Genomic DNA, 14,248 nt, shown 5'->3' on the forward strand with positions numbered 1-14,248 from the left:
TGCGGGGATGTTGGGTAACTCGCAAAAATGTGTGAGAAATTAAACGGAGGTGGCGACACCAGAGGGATGGCGGAATAGTTGTGCCCTGCTTTGTGCGCCGTTTTCTTGTGGGCATACGCGGCGAGAGCGGCAGGAGCGGCAGCTTGCGGTGTGAATATTTAGAGGCCCGCGCGTACAGATCTCGATGCAATTTCGCTTACAGTGTAACAGCTTTTCACCAAGGGGGACGGCTCACATTTCTTTTTTTTGTTGGGAGCGGCGGTTGAATTGGCGTGCTATTTTATACCCTGGAATGTGTCGGCGGTTTTGAAGGCAACCGTAAGCCTGACACTGAGCCGAGCGCCTCTTAAGTTCTGGGTTGTCGCTTGCCTCGGGTGCTGATAGCCACGAGCAATCGCGTGAAAAAAAAACAGCCCTGTCATCAAAGTCCGACGTTTACACTTACTGCGGACACTCCCAGGGCTATACCTGTCTGGTGACATCACTCACGATATTGATGACTGTTTCCAGTGATGCCAACAACGCATTTCTCTTTGTAACAGATGCCCCGTTTTCGTAGTAAAAAAAAACACGTGAAGTTATTTAACAGAATAACTGTTTTGCTTTAGAATTGTATTTTTGCACCTCGAAATGTAAATAGATGCACCCAGTTGGAACATGCAGGCATGGGTCAACTGTTACAGGTTGTCAGCCTGGGGGTTTCTCTCTCCCGCGACATGGCGGGGCCCATATGACCACGAAGCTCACCACGACCGTCACGAACGTTGCCTTCTTAAGTCTGAAGGAGGACTGTTGTCTGAAACATCAGCCGATAGTTTCTCAATCGTAGTTTATTTGATTTAACCACGTGACAACTCAAGAGAACAGGATAGAGTCGGATTTGCAAGAGCGACCTGGGAGGGGGAGGGAGGGGGGGACTTTTTCTGCCGTGTAGAATCCTGATTGAGTAATTTGCGCTGCAATTTCCAACTTTTGGCAAGCTTGCAAGTATTAACGATGGACGCGGTAAGTTTTTAGATTTGAACACGGAGTGAGTTTTGGCGCAAATGGTTATACCGACGTTACCGTTTATCGGCTGCCACACCTTCACCCCTGGCTGGCTTTAGGAAAACAAAAGCGCCCGTAAGGCCCTCTCTTTGTATAGCCGTGTTGACCTGCTGACCCCCCCGCCCCCCCCCCTCCCCCACCCTTTGCCACCGTCGCTCACCACAGGGCAGCGTCTGTTTGGCGAGAGCGTTCTGGGCCTGACGCAGGGCTCCGTGTCGGACCTGCTCGCCAGGCCCAAGCCCTGGCATAAGCTGAGCCTGAAGGGCCGCGAGCCGTTTGTGCGCATGCAGCTGTGGCTCAACGACCCGCACAGCGTGGAGCGGCTGCGGGACATGAAGCGCCTGGAGAAGAAAGGCAAGCGCAGCGCGGCCGACGAGACGTCGACCCGAGCCGCGGGCTGGGGTTTTCTCTGCGGAAGTGAGAGGCTCTGGGTTTTCGGTGTTTAGGGGAGTGGGGGGGGGAGAAGGGCGGAGCGGACACAGGAGGTCGGCGGTGGTCCTGCTCGTGTGTGGACGGATCCGGTGATTGGGTGCCACGGAGGCGAGATGTTAACTACCCTCGTCTGGTATACAGGAGGTCGTGGGTTCGATCCCGACCCTGATACCTTTATATTTGGAGTTTGCGTGTCTCTCTCCCCGTGGTAGCGTGGATTTTTGTCCGGGTCCTCCGGTTTTACCCTCCGCATGTAGAAACATGCTTTAAGAGTATTTGGCTGCTATAAATTTCCACGTGATAAGCCACTTAATTGAGCTATAATTTTTGATAGCCAGGTCGCTTCTGAATAAGAGCTATAAAGCTCAGCGGGCCTTACCTGGTAAAATACTTTGTTTAATGTTTGATTGATTGTTCCAGTGCTGTCTCATTCACTCCAATCGCTCGCTCACCGGAGATCAGCCACCTCCCTATCACTCTTCTATCGCTACTACCCTAGTTTATATTCCCTGCGAACGTTGCTAATTGATTCCTCCGCCCATGTTGAGGACTGTCTACTAGAATGTGTCGTCTCATCCGTACCGCGCTCAAGCACCGTACTTGCAGGTCACGCACAGCGCTCTCTCTCTCTGTTCCCCACACTGCTTCACTTGGGAATTCCCTCCCATCGTCTCTTTTCTCACGTTCTTACAGCCTTGCTCGATTCAAGAAATGAATTGATTCTTCTCTAGGACGCCTTCAACGGTGCTGTTTGTTGCTGGCCGGTTTTAACTCTTGAGCCTGTGGTCGGTAAACGTAATTTTAAAAAAGGCGCACCTTGAGGACTTTATGTAGGTATGAATATTGAACTTCTACGTAGCCAAACGTACTAATCGGAGGTGTGGGGAAGGACAACAAACTAAACACAAAACACAGTTTTAAAGAAAGTAGTTTTCAATCTAGATGATGATTTAAAAGTGCATAGCCTCCAGTGGCTTCCTAATATCGGAAGGAAGAGCGCTCCAGACGGCCACAGGAGCACATCCGAAAGCACCGCGCAACGCGGTGGCCCCACCGCCTTTGTTCGATGGCCTAATCCGAATGCAAGGCTCCCACTGTCGCGTGTTCAACAGTGGGCGAGAAGGAGAGCGGGGAGAGAGCGGGGAGAGCGTGAGGGAGGAGGAGTGGTAGACAGACGGTGGAGGGAGATGGAGAGGGCCAGACAGGAAGAGGGGGAGTGGGAGCGGTGTGTCGGTGCAGGATGAGGGGGTGGGTGTATGTGTGTGGGGGGGGTAGTGGTGTCTACAGGAAGGCAGGAGGCTCATTTATTTATTTAAAAAAATTTGTGCCAGGCAAGCTGCTTTCAGATGAATAATGAACATGGACTTGCATTTCTTTTTTTGCATCAAACCGCGTGTTATTTTTTCTACTTCTTCTAAACCGTGATTAACATCAACAAGAGCCTGAATGGAAATCGGCTCGTCTGGAATTCACCGAAGCCGTCTTGGAAGTGTGGGGCCTTCCACGCGTGCAGCATGCCGATAGCGCCACCGTGTGTTGGCTCGCCGGAATAGCAACGCCTCAACTCATTCAACTGAGCACTCGAAAACATTCGCCATGTTTTAAACCTCCCCCCACCACCACCAATCACCACCCACCCCGATCTCAAGCAGCACTTCATCCATCGTCGTGTGTGTCCGTTTCATCATCGTTATCCATTAATGACTCGCAGAGCCTTGATCTGTTTTGTTAATAATGATGATGGTGATTATGTTGCGTTAGAGAAGGGTGACCCTAATGGTTCCTGAGTTTTCTGTCTGTAAATCGCTTCAGGAGATAGTGATATTTTATAATGCCCATGGACTTGTAGTTAATATCCTTTATGTTAATGGGATATGCCAATATTGTCAGCGTCACCGCTATGCAATATTTACTATTTGATTGTACCATGCACGCGTACAATTTAAATAATGAAAATTAGAAATTCTGAAATATAATTCAAGAGCAATTGCTGGCCACGTGAGTTTATATACCAAGTCGGAGCCACCGCCAGCGGCCAGCGATATCTGAACCGGTCCTGGACCCCCACTTCACCAACCCGTATTGACCGGCGTGGTGAAGTATGGTTAAACATCTCCCATGGCTGACATAGTATGCTGAGGCCTTTATGCAGAAGTTAAAGGGCTGTAATTTACAGTGTTTCATACAAGGCATGTGGAATTGTCTGGTGCAGAAGTGTAAGGCAATGCCACCTTAAGTGTCCCTCGATAACCGCTGCTTGGTAATGTTGAGATCGATGCAGCTCACGGCCACGTGGTAGTAAAGCGTAGACTCATGCCGCGCGTGCGTTTATCTTCCCTCGGACGGCGCTGGCGCCGCAGCCTCCCTCAAGCGGCGAAGCGTGGGCGCGATGGACGTCGACGGCGCCCTGGTGCCGCCCCTGAGCCCCGCGCCGTCTGCCGGGAGCCCCGCGCCGTCGCTCGTTGGCTCGATCGGCGGCGGCGGCGGCAGCAGCAGTGGCGGTGGCTGTGGCGGTGGCGGCGGCGGCGGTGTCGTGGCCAAGAAGCCGCGTGTGGTGCTGGCACCCGAGGAGAAGGAGGCGTTGAAGCGGGCCTACGAGCAGGAGCCGTACCCGTCGCAGCAGACCATCGAGGTCCTGGCGGCCCAGCTGCGTCTCCGCACCAGCACCGTCATCAACTGGTTCCACAACTACAGGTGGGAAGCTCCCCGCCAGGTCGGTGGCGGATGGGGGGTGGGGGAGAGGTGCGCTTGAGAATTGTACTTTGTTGTGGTTCAATCAGACCGATACAATATACAATCACCATCATCATCAGCCGCTGTCAATCAGCCGGATGAAGGCATCGCCTGGCCGCCGCCGTCATCTTTCGCGGTTTCCTGCGATGTAACGACCTCGGCAGCGCCCGCACACGAGCCACTTTCGTCACTCCGTCTCCACGATCGACGTGCTCGTGGGGGGCGCGCTCCATCCCTTCGCTGCTGCTCCTTCGTTAGTTTCAACCATCGAGCAACGCGTCCTTGCCCAAGCCCACTTGCTTTTCTCAATGGTCAATACGATGCTCTAACCTACGTATGTTCCACGACCACAATTTACAATACAATATCGATGGTAAACTCGGCTCGCTTTGCAGGAGCCAAGGCGGCCCGTTGCGTCCCCTAGACTGTGAAGGATGGCGACAGCTTGGGAAGGCCTTCATCCAGACGATGATGATGAATGCAACCACATCTTGGAGCTCTGTACAAAACAGTGGAACCTGCATCATGATGTTGGGGGGGGGGGGGGGGGGCTGGGGTGAGTGACAAAAGCAGGCTTGTATATATCATTTTGGTGTGAGGACAGAGTCAGTCGTAGATAGAGGATAAGAGAAGGGCTTGCGCCTGGTCTTGAACAGGGGCGGCAGAGTGTCACCAGCACGGATGGCTGGGTGGATAGAGCTCTACACTACAGGGGTAGTGGAGGACAAGGAGTGGCCACCCAGTGTGCGATGGTCGGCTGTATGAAACTGTACAAATGTGTGACAGTAATCGACGCGTCACGCAGCATCGTCACACGTGACAACGTATCGTTTCAAATCGAATTTAGTCTTTCGCTCATGATCCATACGTACTCATTTTTGCTCGTAAGAACCAGTTTTTTTCCATGCGTGAAAATGACATGCGATTTGTTTTTTACGTTTGTGCTAATGGGACAAACAAAACTGCACAAACGAGAAGGCAAAAAATGGCACTCTCAAATCATCACATTTCATCAAATCACCGAGGGAGGGGTTGTGAATTGTTAGTCGGAGGCCACGCATCTCTGTGTACTACTTCTGGCCTCTGCTCTTCCGAAGCTTCCTTCTGTCTTGGGACAGCTCCATTTCTTGACGCCATCGATCGATTTGTCTCTTCTTGTCGCCCCCTTGCTCACCTCCCGTCCGTCTTCACGCCGGCAAAGTGTTCCAGCAGACTCGTACGCGGAGACACTAACGCACGTGAACTGGCGGGTGGGGGCGCCGTGACTTCCCTACCAACCGATCTCGTGCGTCGTCCCGGGCGACCCGGGGCTGGAGTCCCCAGTCATTCAAAACGTTCTGAAACGAAACAACACGCTCAGAATATTAACGTTTTCAATACATTCTCAACTTGCTCCTGTGCACCGATTTCATCATTCCATCTCCACGATCGGCATTCTCTCCGGCGTGTTTTTCTTCCTTCGGCTGCTGCTCAGTAACTCCCTCGCCTGGTATGCAGGAGGTCGTAGGTTCGATCGCGACCTGTATAGTTGAAGTTTGCATATCCTCCCCGTGGTCGCATGGATTTTTCACCGGGTCCTCCGTTTTTTCCCTCCAAATTTAGAGAAACGTGCGTTCAGAGTATTTGGCCGGTGTAAATTTCCAGCATGTTTGATTAATTGGTAACCAGGATAACTGCTCACTTTGTTGAGCTATAATTTATGGCCAGGTGACTTCTGAAAAAGAGATACATAGCTCAGTGGGCCTTACGTGGTTAGAAAAAAAATCCACATTTCAAAGCCTTGGGAGTTTATTTTCTATTGCGCTGTCGTTTGCCCTTGACTCTGCCGTGCACGTTCAGGCCGGATGAATGTATCCACGCGTTGAGGTTAGCCATCCTGTTCAGCGTGAGGGGGAAATTACAACAAGGTGGCTGTCTGCCAGTGACAACAGCAATGATGTGAAATGAGTTCAAAAGGAAATCTCGGCTCAGCCGAAGGTATCTATTATTTTGATGTTATTGATGTTGACGCTTGTTTGTTTGAGTGATTTGCCCACCTCGCTATCCAATGTGTTGTCCTGATTCGGGGTCAAATTTCAATTCGAGAATTGTTTGCTTTTTTGGCCACTGCCGCGTCGAGACTGTATAGAGCCTGCAAATATTAAGCCAATACCAAAGAGGTACGTATCATCGTCGGCATATCATCATCATCGGCGTATCATCAGCCATTATTTATCCACGGATATCTCAAAGCTTGAATATCGTTGATGTTTTACTGCGTCTCTCGGTGCAATTCCAAGAATCTGCGGTTTGCTGAACAAAGGCCCAAAGTGACAAGGGGCCAGAAACCAACAGCACGACTTGGAGGTGTTAATAGATAATGATGATCGTAATTCTTGAATATAGCAAGGTTGTTTGAACTTGAACAAAGAGATGATGGCATGCAGTTGAGGGAAGAGACAGAAAGATAAATGTTGTGACCTGGTCGTGGTGGTTGAACCCAGTGTGGATCAGACTAAACAGTCTAAACGAAACTATGTTTTTTTATTTTACCGGTTAAGGCCCACTGAGCTATATAGCTCATTTACAGAAGCGACCTGGCCACAAACGATAGTTCAACAATGTGGCTTATCATGTGGAAATTTATAGCAGGCAAATACTCTGAATGCACGTTTCTAAATGTGGAGGGAAAAAACCGGAGGACCTGGAGAAAAATCCACACGGCCACTGGGAGAACACGCAAACTCCAAATACACAGCAAGCGTCATGGTCTGGATCGAACCCACAACCTCCTGTATACCAGGCGAGGTAGTTAACATCTCGCCACCCTAACGCCGTAGTCAGTGTCTGGCAGACCGAATCGTCAACACGGGTGGAGCAGTCGGTGAGTGAAGTTGACGGGAACATTATAATCCACAAACAGTTACGGGGACGGGCGTTAACGACAAAACTTTTCCCTGTTGCCCGTGTCGCCGCACAGGTCCCGCATTCGCCGCGAGCTCTTCATCGAGGAGATCCAGCAGGCGAGCCCAGGCCACGAGCCCTCGTCAGCGTCGGGCAGCACGCGGGACGGCCCCGGCGAGGGAGAGGCCCCCAATTCCAGCAGGCCACAGAGCAGCCAGGGCCCTGAGTCGGAGAACGAGAGCGAGTCATCGGGCGGCCGATGCCAGAGCGTGCTGTCGTTCAGCATATACGCGTCCACCACGCGGGGGCCCATCATTAAGCAGGAAGTGTCCGAGGAAGACGGCGTGGCGCAGCAACAGCAGCAGCAGCAGCAGCAACAGCAGCCACCTCAGCAGCCACCGTCATTGTGTTTTTCAGTCGACAGAATCACTGGGGCGAGTCCCGTACTCCCACAGCTGTTTCAGCCGCAGCAGCAGCATCAACTTCAGGTGGGCGACGAAGCGAAAGGCCAGTCGGTAGAAAGGTCGAGCACTTTCTTCAGTGAGCTGCTGATGGCACGGGCGAACAATGCGGCTCTGCTCATGCACAGCCCCGAGATCGCCTCCGCCAAGGCTGCCGTTCCGTTTGGCAATCCGGTCTCGTCGTCGTCTTCGTCGCCTTCGTCAGCGTCCTCGCCAAAGCCGGAGGTAGGCGAGCTGGCCGCGAAGGAGGCTGCCGGCGGGAGCCGCTCCTTATCGCCGCCGCTGCCGCCGCTGCCACCGCTACCACCACAATCTTCGACACCTGGCGCAACGGGAGATCGAGCGGGAACACCCGGGGCGGCTCCCAAGGCCGGGCCTTCGGGCTCCGGCTCTTCGCAGGGCCTCGCCCTGTCGCCGCCCTTGTCTGTGGCCGTCCAGGGATCCAGCCCGACCGCGCAGACGCCCGAGATCGTCATCGGCAAACCGAGGAAGGAAGGCCGGCGGCTACGGCGAGACGAAGTGAAAGCGGCCAATCTGAACAGCATCATCAACCGACTGGAAAAAGCAGCGAGCAAGGAAGACTCCCCCGATTGGGAATTTTAACTTTTGTTATTTTAAAATGACAATACTGCGAGGCCCCGGTGTCAGGCTGCGTTTAGAAAAAAAAAACAATAAACCACCCCTACACAAAAGGAGAAGAAAAACTACAAACGAGACAAGCAAGATGTAATGTAACAACCGAAGTAAAACAAAATATAACCGCTGTGGAGAAAACTGCATACTACCTGAAAGTCAGTCCACCGTTGATTTGGCGAAGCCACATCTTCACAGAACGTGTGGTATATGGCGTCTGTAGGGTCACTCATTTTTATGGAAAATGCTGTGGTGCACTTAACGTTATAGTTGTGAGAGACAACATACTGCAGGAAATGACTTTGATCAGGACCTTTGAATCTTTGAATTTGTATTTTTAAACTGCTCCACACACAGGGGTGTGTGGAGTCCCTCTGAACTGGGGTCTTTTGAAGTGTACTGTTGAGAAGCTGGCATTTAGAAGCACTTAGTCAATGTAGTTCAACAATCACTTGTGAAAAGTAACATGGCCAAGCCATCTGTAACATAAATAATAACATTAATAATACTAAGGGTAATCTTATAGATACAGAGAAGGCAAACTGCCAAGAATCTTGTTAGATTTCTATCTTTGAAGTGTAAAAAGTTTTTATGGATTTATTTTTCCCCTTTATTCTCTAAAAGGGCCCATTGTTGCTTGGCATCAGGTTTGGTCACAATGCCACTCGCGTACAGAGGAGGCATTTCCTTTCCTTCCTTTTGTTAGTATTTATTTGATTTTTGAAGTTACGCATCATTGAACTAACACCACGAGATATTGTTTTAGTGCCTGTTTTTCTCACCCCACCTCTCCCCGTCTCCTCACAAGCACTTACCACTTATAGCACGTAAATCGCTATTGCGTAGGAATTAATACTGTACGTTAAACTATAGAGAGTTTGAATGAGAGAGGTGCTTTTTTATGCCTTGCGCTCAAGGCATATAATAAAGCTTAGGTTTTAAGCGCTAGTCAAACTGGCCACACGCCAATGCCCTCAGTGCCCTGTGTGCTTTGCTGGATTCCAATCGGGCCTAAGTTAGGCTTAAAGCCTGGCGCAAGAAGTGGAATTTTGAAGAAGACAATTTGGCCTAGAGCGATTATTTAAATTAACGGACCGTAAAAAATAAAATACGATAAAAATAGAGAGAGAGAGAGAAGCATCACTGTCATTCCTCAGGTCTACAGTGTCTCAAACAAACGTTTAGAAATCTACTGTATTTTTGAAGACGTTGTCTCGGTCAAGGGGTGTACGAAGCTTGAGATGAGGAGTTATTCTCTGGGATCTTCATTTGGACTGATTATTATTTTTCTCTCTCTTCATCTTTTAGCAGCTGTATCTGAGCAGACTCCAGCGAGAAAATGTTTTAAAGCATCAGCCGATGAGATTTTTAAGAAGTCCGAAGGAAAAGGAAAAATGAAGCCACCAGGAAAATGCACTGTGCAGGAAGAGTGGACTCTAAAAAAATGAAGAAAAATGAGAATAGTGATAATGCTAATAATAAAATATGTAAAAAAATAGTAAAAAAAAACATTTTAAAAATGACAAAAAATTAATTCAGAAACTGGATTTTTAAATGCCAGGTTCAAATGTTTCTGTTAAAACAGATCTCCCTCTGCGTGTTTTTAAAACATAGTGCGGGGATTCTTTTTTTCTTATAATTGTACATTTGTTTAATGTGAACAAGACACTAATGTGCAATCGCGTGCAAGCGAGCGAGAGAGCGCGAGCGAGAGAGAAATACAGCAGAGAAAAAAAAAATCACCCGCTGAGGATTTATCAAAAGTTTCACTGTATCGGGCGTGAGAGGCGGCTGGGGCAGGAGGGAATTACAAAAAAAACTACGCTCCCGGTCTCCTCTCGGATGAAAGCGGCGGGGAGCTTTTGTCTCCGAGAAGCACGGACACACGCCACGGCCACTGGCAACCTGAAAGCACTTAAATGTCCTAACACTCCTTTACGTGCATTCTGGATCTCACAACAACAACAGCAGCAAACCGTGTCTGCTGCCAGGCCTAAATCACTTGCCCTGGAGGAGACACCGCATACTTTTTACGATCTGTCTGTGAAGTTTTTTTTTCTCCCTTATTTTCCTCGTTATCCTCTTGCGTTATCATTCTTTATAAGTGTACGTCCTTGTTTTAAAAAAAAAGCGACTCGGTTATTTGAAAGTCTCGTGTTACTGCTGACAATAATAACGATAACTAAGACAACAACAACAACGACGACGACGATGATGATGATAGTGCATCACCTCAGGCCTGATTTGAAAATAGCAAGAGAGTTGACAAACAAGAGAGCATAGAATGCCCCTTTACCTCATGGTGTGTGTTTGCGCTGGTCTGATGCGTACGTATGGTTTTTATTCTATGTATGTAGCAGTTGCCCCTCACTGCCGTTTGTTTTGCTTTCGACGCGTTCGGTTTGGCTCCGCCTCACAAGCTCCGCATGCCTCTTGCCCACCCACCCACCCGCCCTCTTTGTCCGTTTGCGTCGAGCACTCGATTGCCACGCCGGGCGGACGTCGGTACCAGACCTGGGGAGAGGGGGGGGGCATTGCCCTTGGCCCCATCGTCGCTTATCTCTCCACATTCGCCCCCCGTCGATGTCTCTTCCAAAAGAATGTAAACTCTCGCACATGCCGGAGAAGTCCTGCCACGTTGCATCGATTCTGAAACCGAACCGAGCCGAGAAGGGTGGTGCTACCGTTGACCCGAGACCGTTAGTTTTTCTTTCTTTTTTTGTTAAACCGGAAAAAAATGTTATTGGCTTTATGTACAAATTTTGGGACCTTCCTGGAAGTCTTGAAGCGAAGTGGGGGGGGGGGGGGCCCGTAGGTGTGCGGTTAGCAGGGCACTCTGGTTGGGAAAGGGCAGTGAAATAGAGCTACCCCACCTCCCTCCCTCCCTCATATAATTTCCTTCTTCTGATGTAACCTGGCACCCGGGCCCAGCCGGCCCACGAGCCCCAAGTGCAGTTAACTACGCCACTGTCTTGAAGGCTCTGCGAATTGTCTCCTGTGGAAGGATTCCAAAACAAGAGTGCTTTCAAGACTTTATTTTTTTTCCCATCCCGAGTTGAGCAAAAAATGAACACGATTACATGCCTCGACCGCTCACTACCGTGCTGGCGGTGTCAGTGGTTTGCATGCTTCCTTTTTGCAAGTCTTGTCGCGCACAAAGTTAAGCCTTTTTATTATCACTTGAACCTTTGTAACAAAATTTGCCGGGTTCTTTTGTTCTTGGAACCATTGTTTTGTACACAATGTAGTAGAGGTGGTAGGAATGTTGCTGGATTTCCAGCCCAATCGTTTGTTCGTGCAACTTGGCAGGATTCGTCTGCTTAACATTTATGTACACAACGCAACGCGCACAGAACCGTACGCTAAACTGGTCCCAACATTTTAAAATTCATTTCTATTTAAAAAATAAGTTTTTTTAAATGTGCTGGATTTTATCGCCATGTGTCATGCGCGCACTCAAATGCCAGCCCCACCCCCCCCCCCCCCCCCCTCTGGACCTCTCCTTGTGCCCTCAGTGAGTAGCTGCCACCACATGTACAACTTGCACTGTGTTATTTCAGTTTTTTTTTCAATTTTTTTTGCTGCGTTATGAGTTGTTGTTTTTTTTGTATTCTGTATATTTATGTAACCACGGATATTTCCTCCTCAATTGTCTGACTCCCCACAGCCCAGGGTGACTTTTGCAGCATGACCCCGGTAGAGGTCAAAGGTCATAACAGAGTCGTCCTGTCCTTCCTCATGTTGTCACTGTTACGCTGCCGGGTACTGTTACAGTTCTGGTTAACAAAACTATTACAATAACTATACCTTTACAAGAATATTTTAGGTTTTGTACATTGTAATACACTGTGCAGTGACTGCTTCCCCTGCTGTTACTTTTCGGACATTTATAAAACTGTTATTATTTAGTCCAATCCATGAAGGCATCTTATCTCACACTGTATTGTATACCTCCGAAAGCACAATAGTCGTAGCCTATAGATAACTTATAGAGATTAAACAAAAAGAAAAAAAACAAACCCGACATCAACATCTCCGTGTGCTTACTGCAGATGCGACTTTCTGTTTTCGAAACTGATAAGGAAATCCGAGCATCACCCCGACCACCGTGGGAGTCTTGAATAGCGTAAAGTAAAACATGTACGCCTTATGTTGCACACAATCTAGGAACCCGGACCGTGTTCACAGATGGAAAGTCAAGGCCCTACTTGATAAACTAGCTAGGCTACTTCTAGATTTGAAGCTTTCGTGACTGCAAGGATTCATACTCTTAGGTTTTTTTAGGTAAAGTAACGTAGGTAAAAAAAATAATAATAGAAATAAACTATAAATGACGACGTTTCAGAGGCAACACAAGTCTCCGTCATCAGGTGGAACCGTCACAGCCAAATTTACTGTATCAAGTGAGGAAAAATCCAAGAGACAATCTCTTAAATACAAGTTAAGGGGGAGGGGGGGGTTTATCTGAATGTGGTAGCCAGGTAATGGCACGGGGGGGGGGGGCTAAAAGAGAACAATGGTCCTCACTTGATACAGTAAATCTGGCTGTGACGGTCCCACCTGATGACGGAGACTTGTGTTGCCTCCGAAACGTGATTTATTTTATTTTATTTATATTATTTTATTTTAATTTTATTTTTTTACCTACGTGACTTTACCGAAAAAACCTAAGAGTATGGTGCACATCGACTCAGGGTTGTGGCCGGTGTTAGCTTATAATAAGCATAAAAGAAAGCAGTACTGTTAAACGCTGGGGATGTCAACACTCGGTAAAGTAGAATAGTACCTGTCAAATAAGATGGTACAAATATGTGTAGTTAAATTTTGTTACGTAGCTAGGCTACGCTAAGCTAGCTATATAGCAGCTATATTTCAGAAGCGACACGACTATCACAAATGACAGCTGAACAAAGTGGCGTATCACGTGGAAATGTATAGAAGCCAAATACTCTTAAACGCACGTTGATTCTAAACGTGGAGGGAAAAACCGGAAATGTATAGAAGCCAAATACTCTTAAACGCACGTTAATTCTAAACGTGGAGGGAAAACCCGGAGGACCGGGAGAAAAATCCATGCGACCATGGGGAGAGAGACACGCAAACTCCAAATATACAGGCGTCAGGTTTGGGATCGAAACCACGACCTACATACCAGGCGAGGTGGTTAACGTATCAAGGGGTTTGTAATCCTACGATCGGCAATCACAATGGGAACACGCAGTACTTGTACGATGCAGTGTACTGGAACGGTATCGAATTTGAGTTAAGATTTAAAGTAAAGTAACAAACGGAACAAAACCCCCAACCGTACAATGCACAACTTTGGCCGGCTAAAAACAAGAATCGCCGGTGGAGAGTGTGATATGCAAAGGAAAACATGCTCCTTTTTCCATCCCCAAGAGCACGGACATTGTTTCTGAGGGAGCCCACATGAAGTTGGCGTTTGTACCTGTGAACCCAACCATCTTGCCACAGATCACAGGTGCCATCCCCGCCTCTGACTCATCTGTCATAGGGCTACGCACTCTCGCTGGGTTTCCATTTAAGAAATATGAGACGTAACTTTATTCAAGTCGCAGTGTCACCCCTGTTTTCAAAATAATGTTTATTTATCCAAGAGGAATCCAATGAGCTTTTCAGCTCTTTTTCACAAATGTCCGGTAAGGGTGGGTTAGAACGTTACAACAACAAACAATACAAAACACACGATAGGAGTGAAAAGTATAGGAAAGGTAAACATATCACTTAAAATATATACAAATAAAAATAAACTTTAAGCTGAGTCGTTTACCAATTTTAAAAAAAAACGGAATTGTTTTATCTTCCAGCATTCGCTGATTGGCGTTGTTTACCGATCGTGATAATGCCTGCTTTTTTTACAGGCCTACTCTTCCACACCGGCCAGATGTCCCGGTAGAGGTCAAAGTACCCACACGTCAATGTGTCATCCCGATTAGAAACACAATTGGATGGAATTCTCAATGGGTGGCTTATTTCGTCTTAAATTTGATATAACTGCATACTGAGTGCATTGAATTATGTAACGATATGAAATGCAC

The 14,248-nt window shown here is 48.3% G+C and overlaps 1 protein-coding gene across 15 annotated transcripts in view; it reads left to right on the forward strand.

Moving 5' to 3' along the window:
• LOC133348392 (homeobox protein cut-like 1) overlaps nt 1-8,232 on the forward strand; it is a 195,416-nt gene extending 187,184 nt beyond the window's left edge. For 14 of the 15 annotated variants that reach the window (XM_061561171.1, XM_061561177.1, XM_061561173.1 and 11 more), the window contains 3 exons: nt 1,213-1,464; nt 3,840-4,173; nt 7,172-8,232. In XM_061561171.1, the coding sequence (XP_061417155.1) occupies nt 1,213-1,464; nt 3,840-4,173; nt 7,172-8,159 (1,574 nt within the window). In that variant the 3' untranslated portion in view covers nt 8,160-8,232. The remainder of the gene's footprint in view (nt 1-1,212; nt 1,465-3,839; nt 4,174-7,171) is intronic. The other variant, XM_061561176.1, reaches the window with a different exon arrangement.
• Nucleotides 8,233-14,248: the final 6,016 nt, after the last annotated feature.

This window comes from Lethenteron reissneri, chromosome 27, assembly GCF_015708825.2.
Source record: "Lethenteron reissneri isolate LAM-NWPU_2019-01 chromosome 27, ASM1570882v1, whole genome shotgun sequence".
NCBI lineage: Eukaryota > Metazoa > Chordata > Hyperoartia > Petromyzontiformes > Petromyzontidae > Lethenteron > Lethenteron reissneri.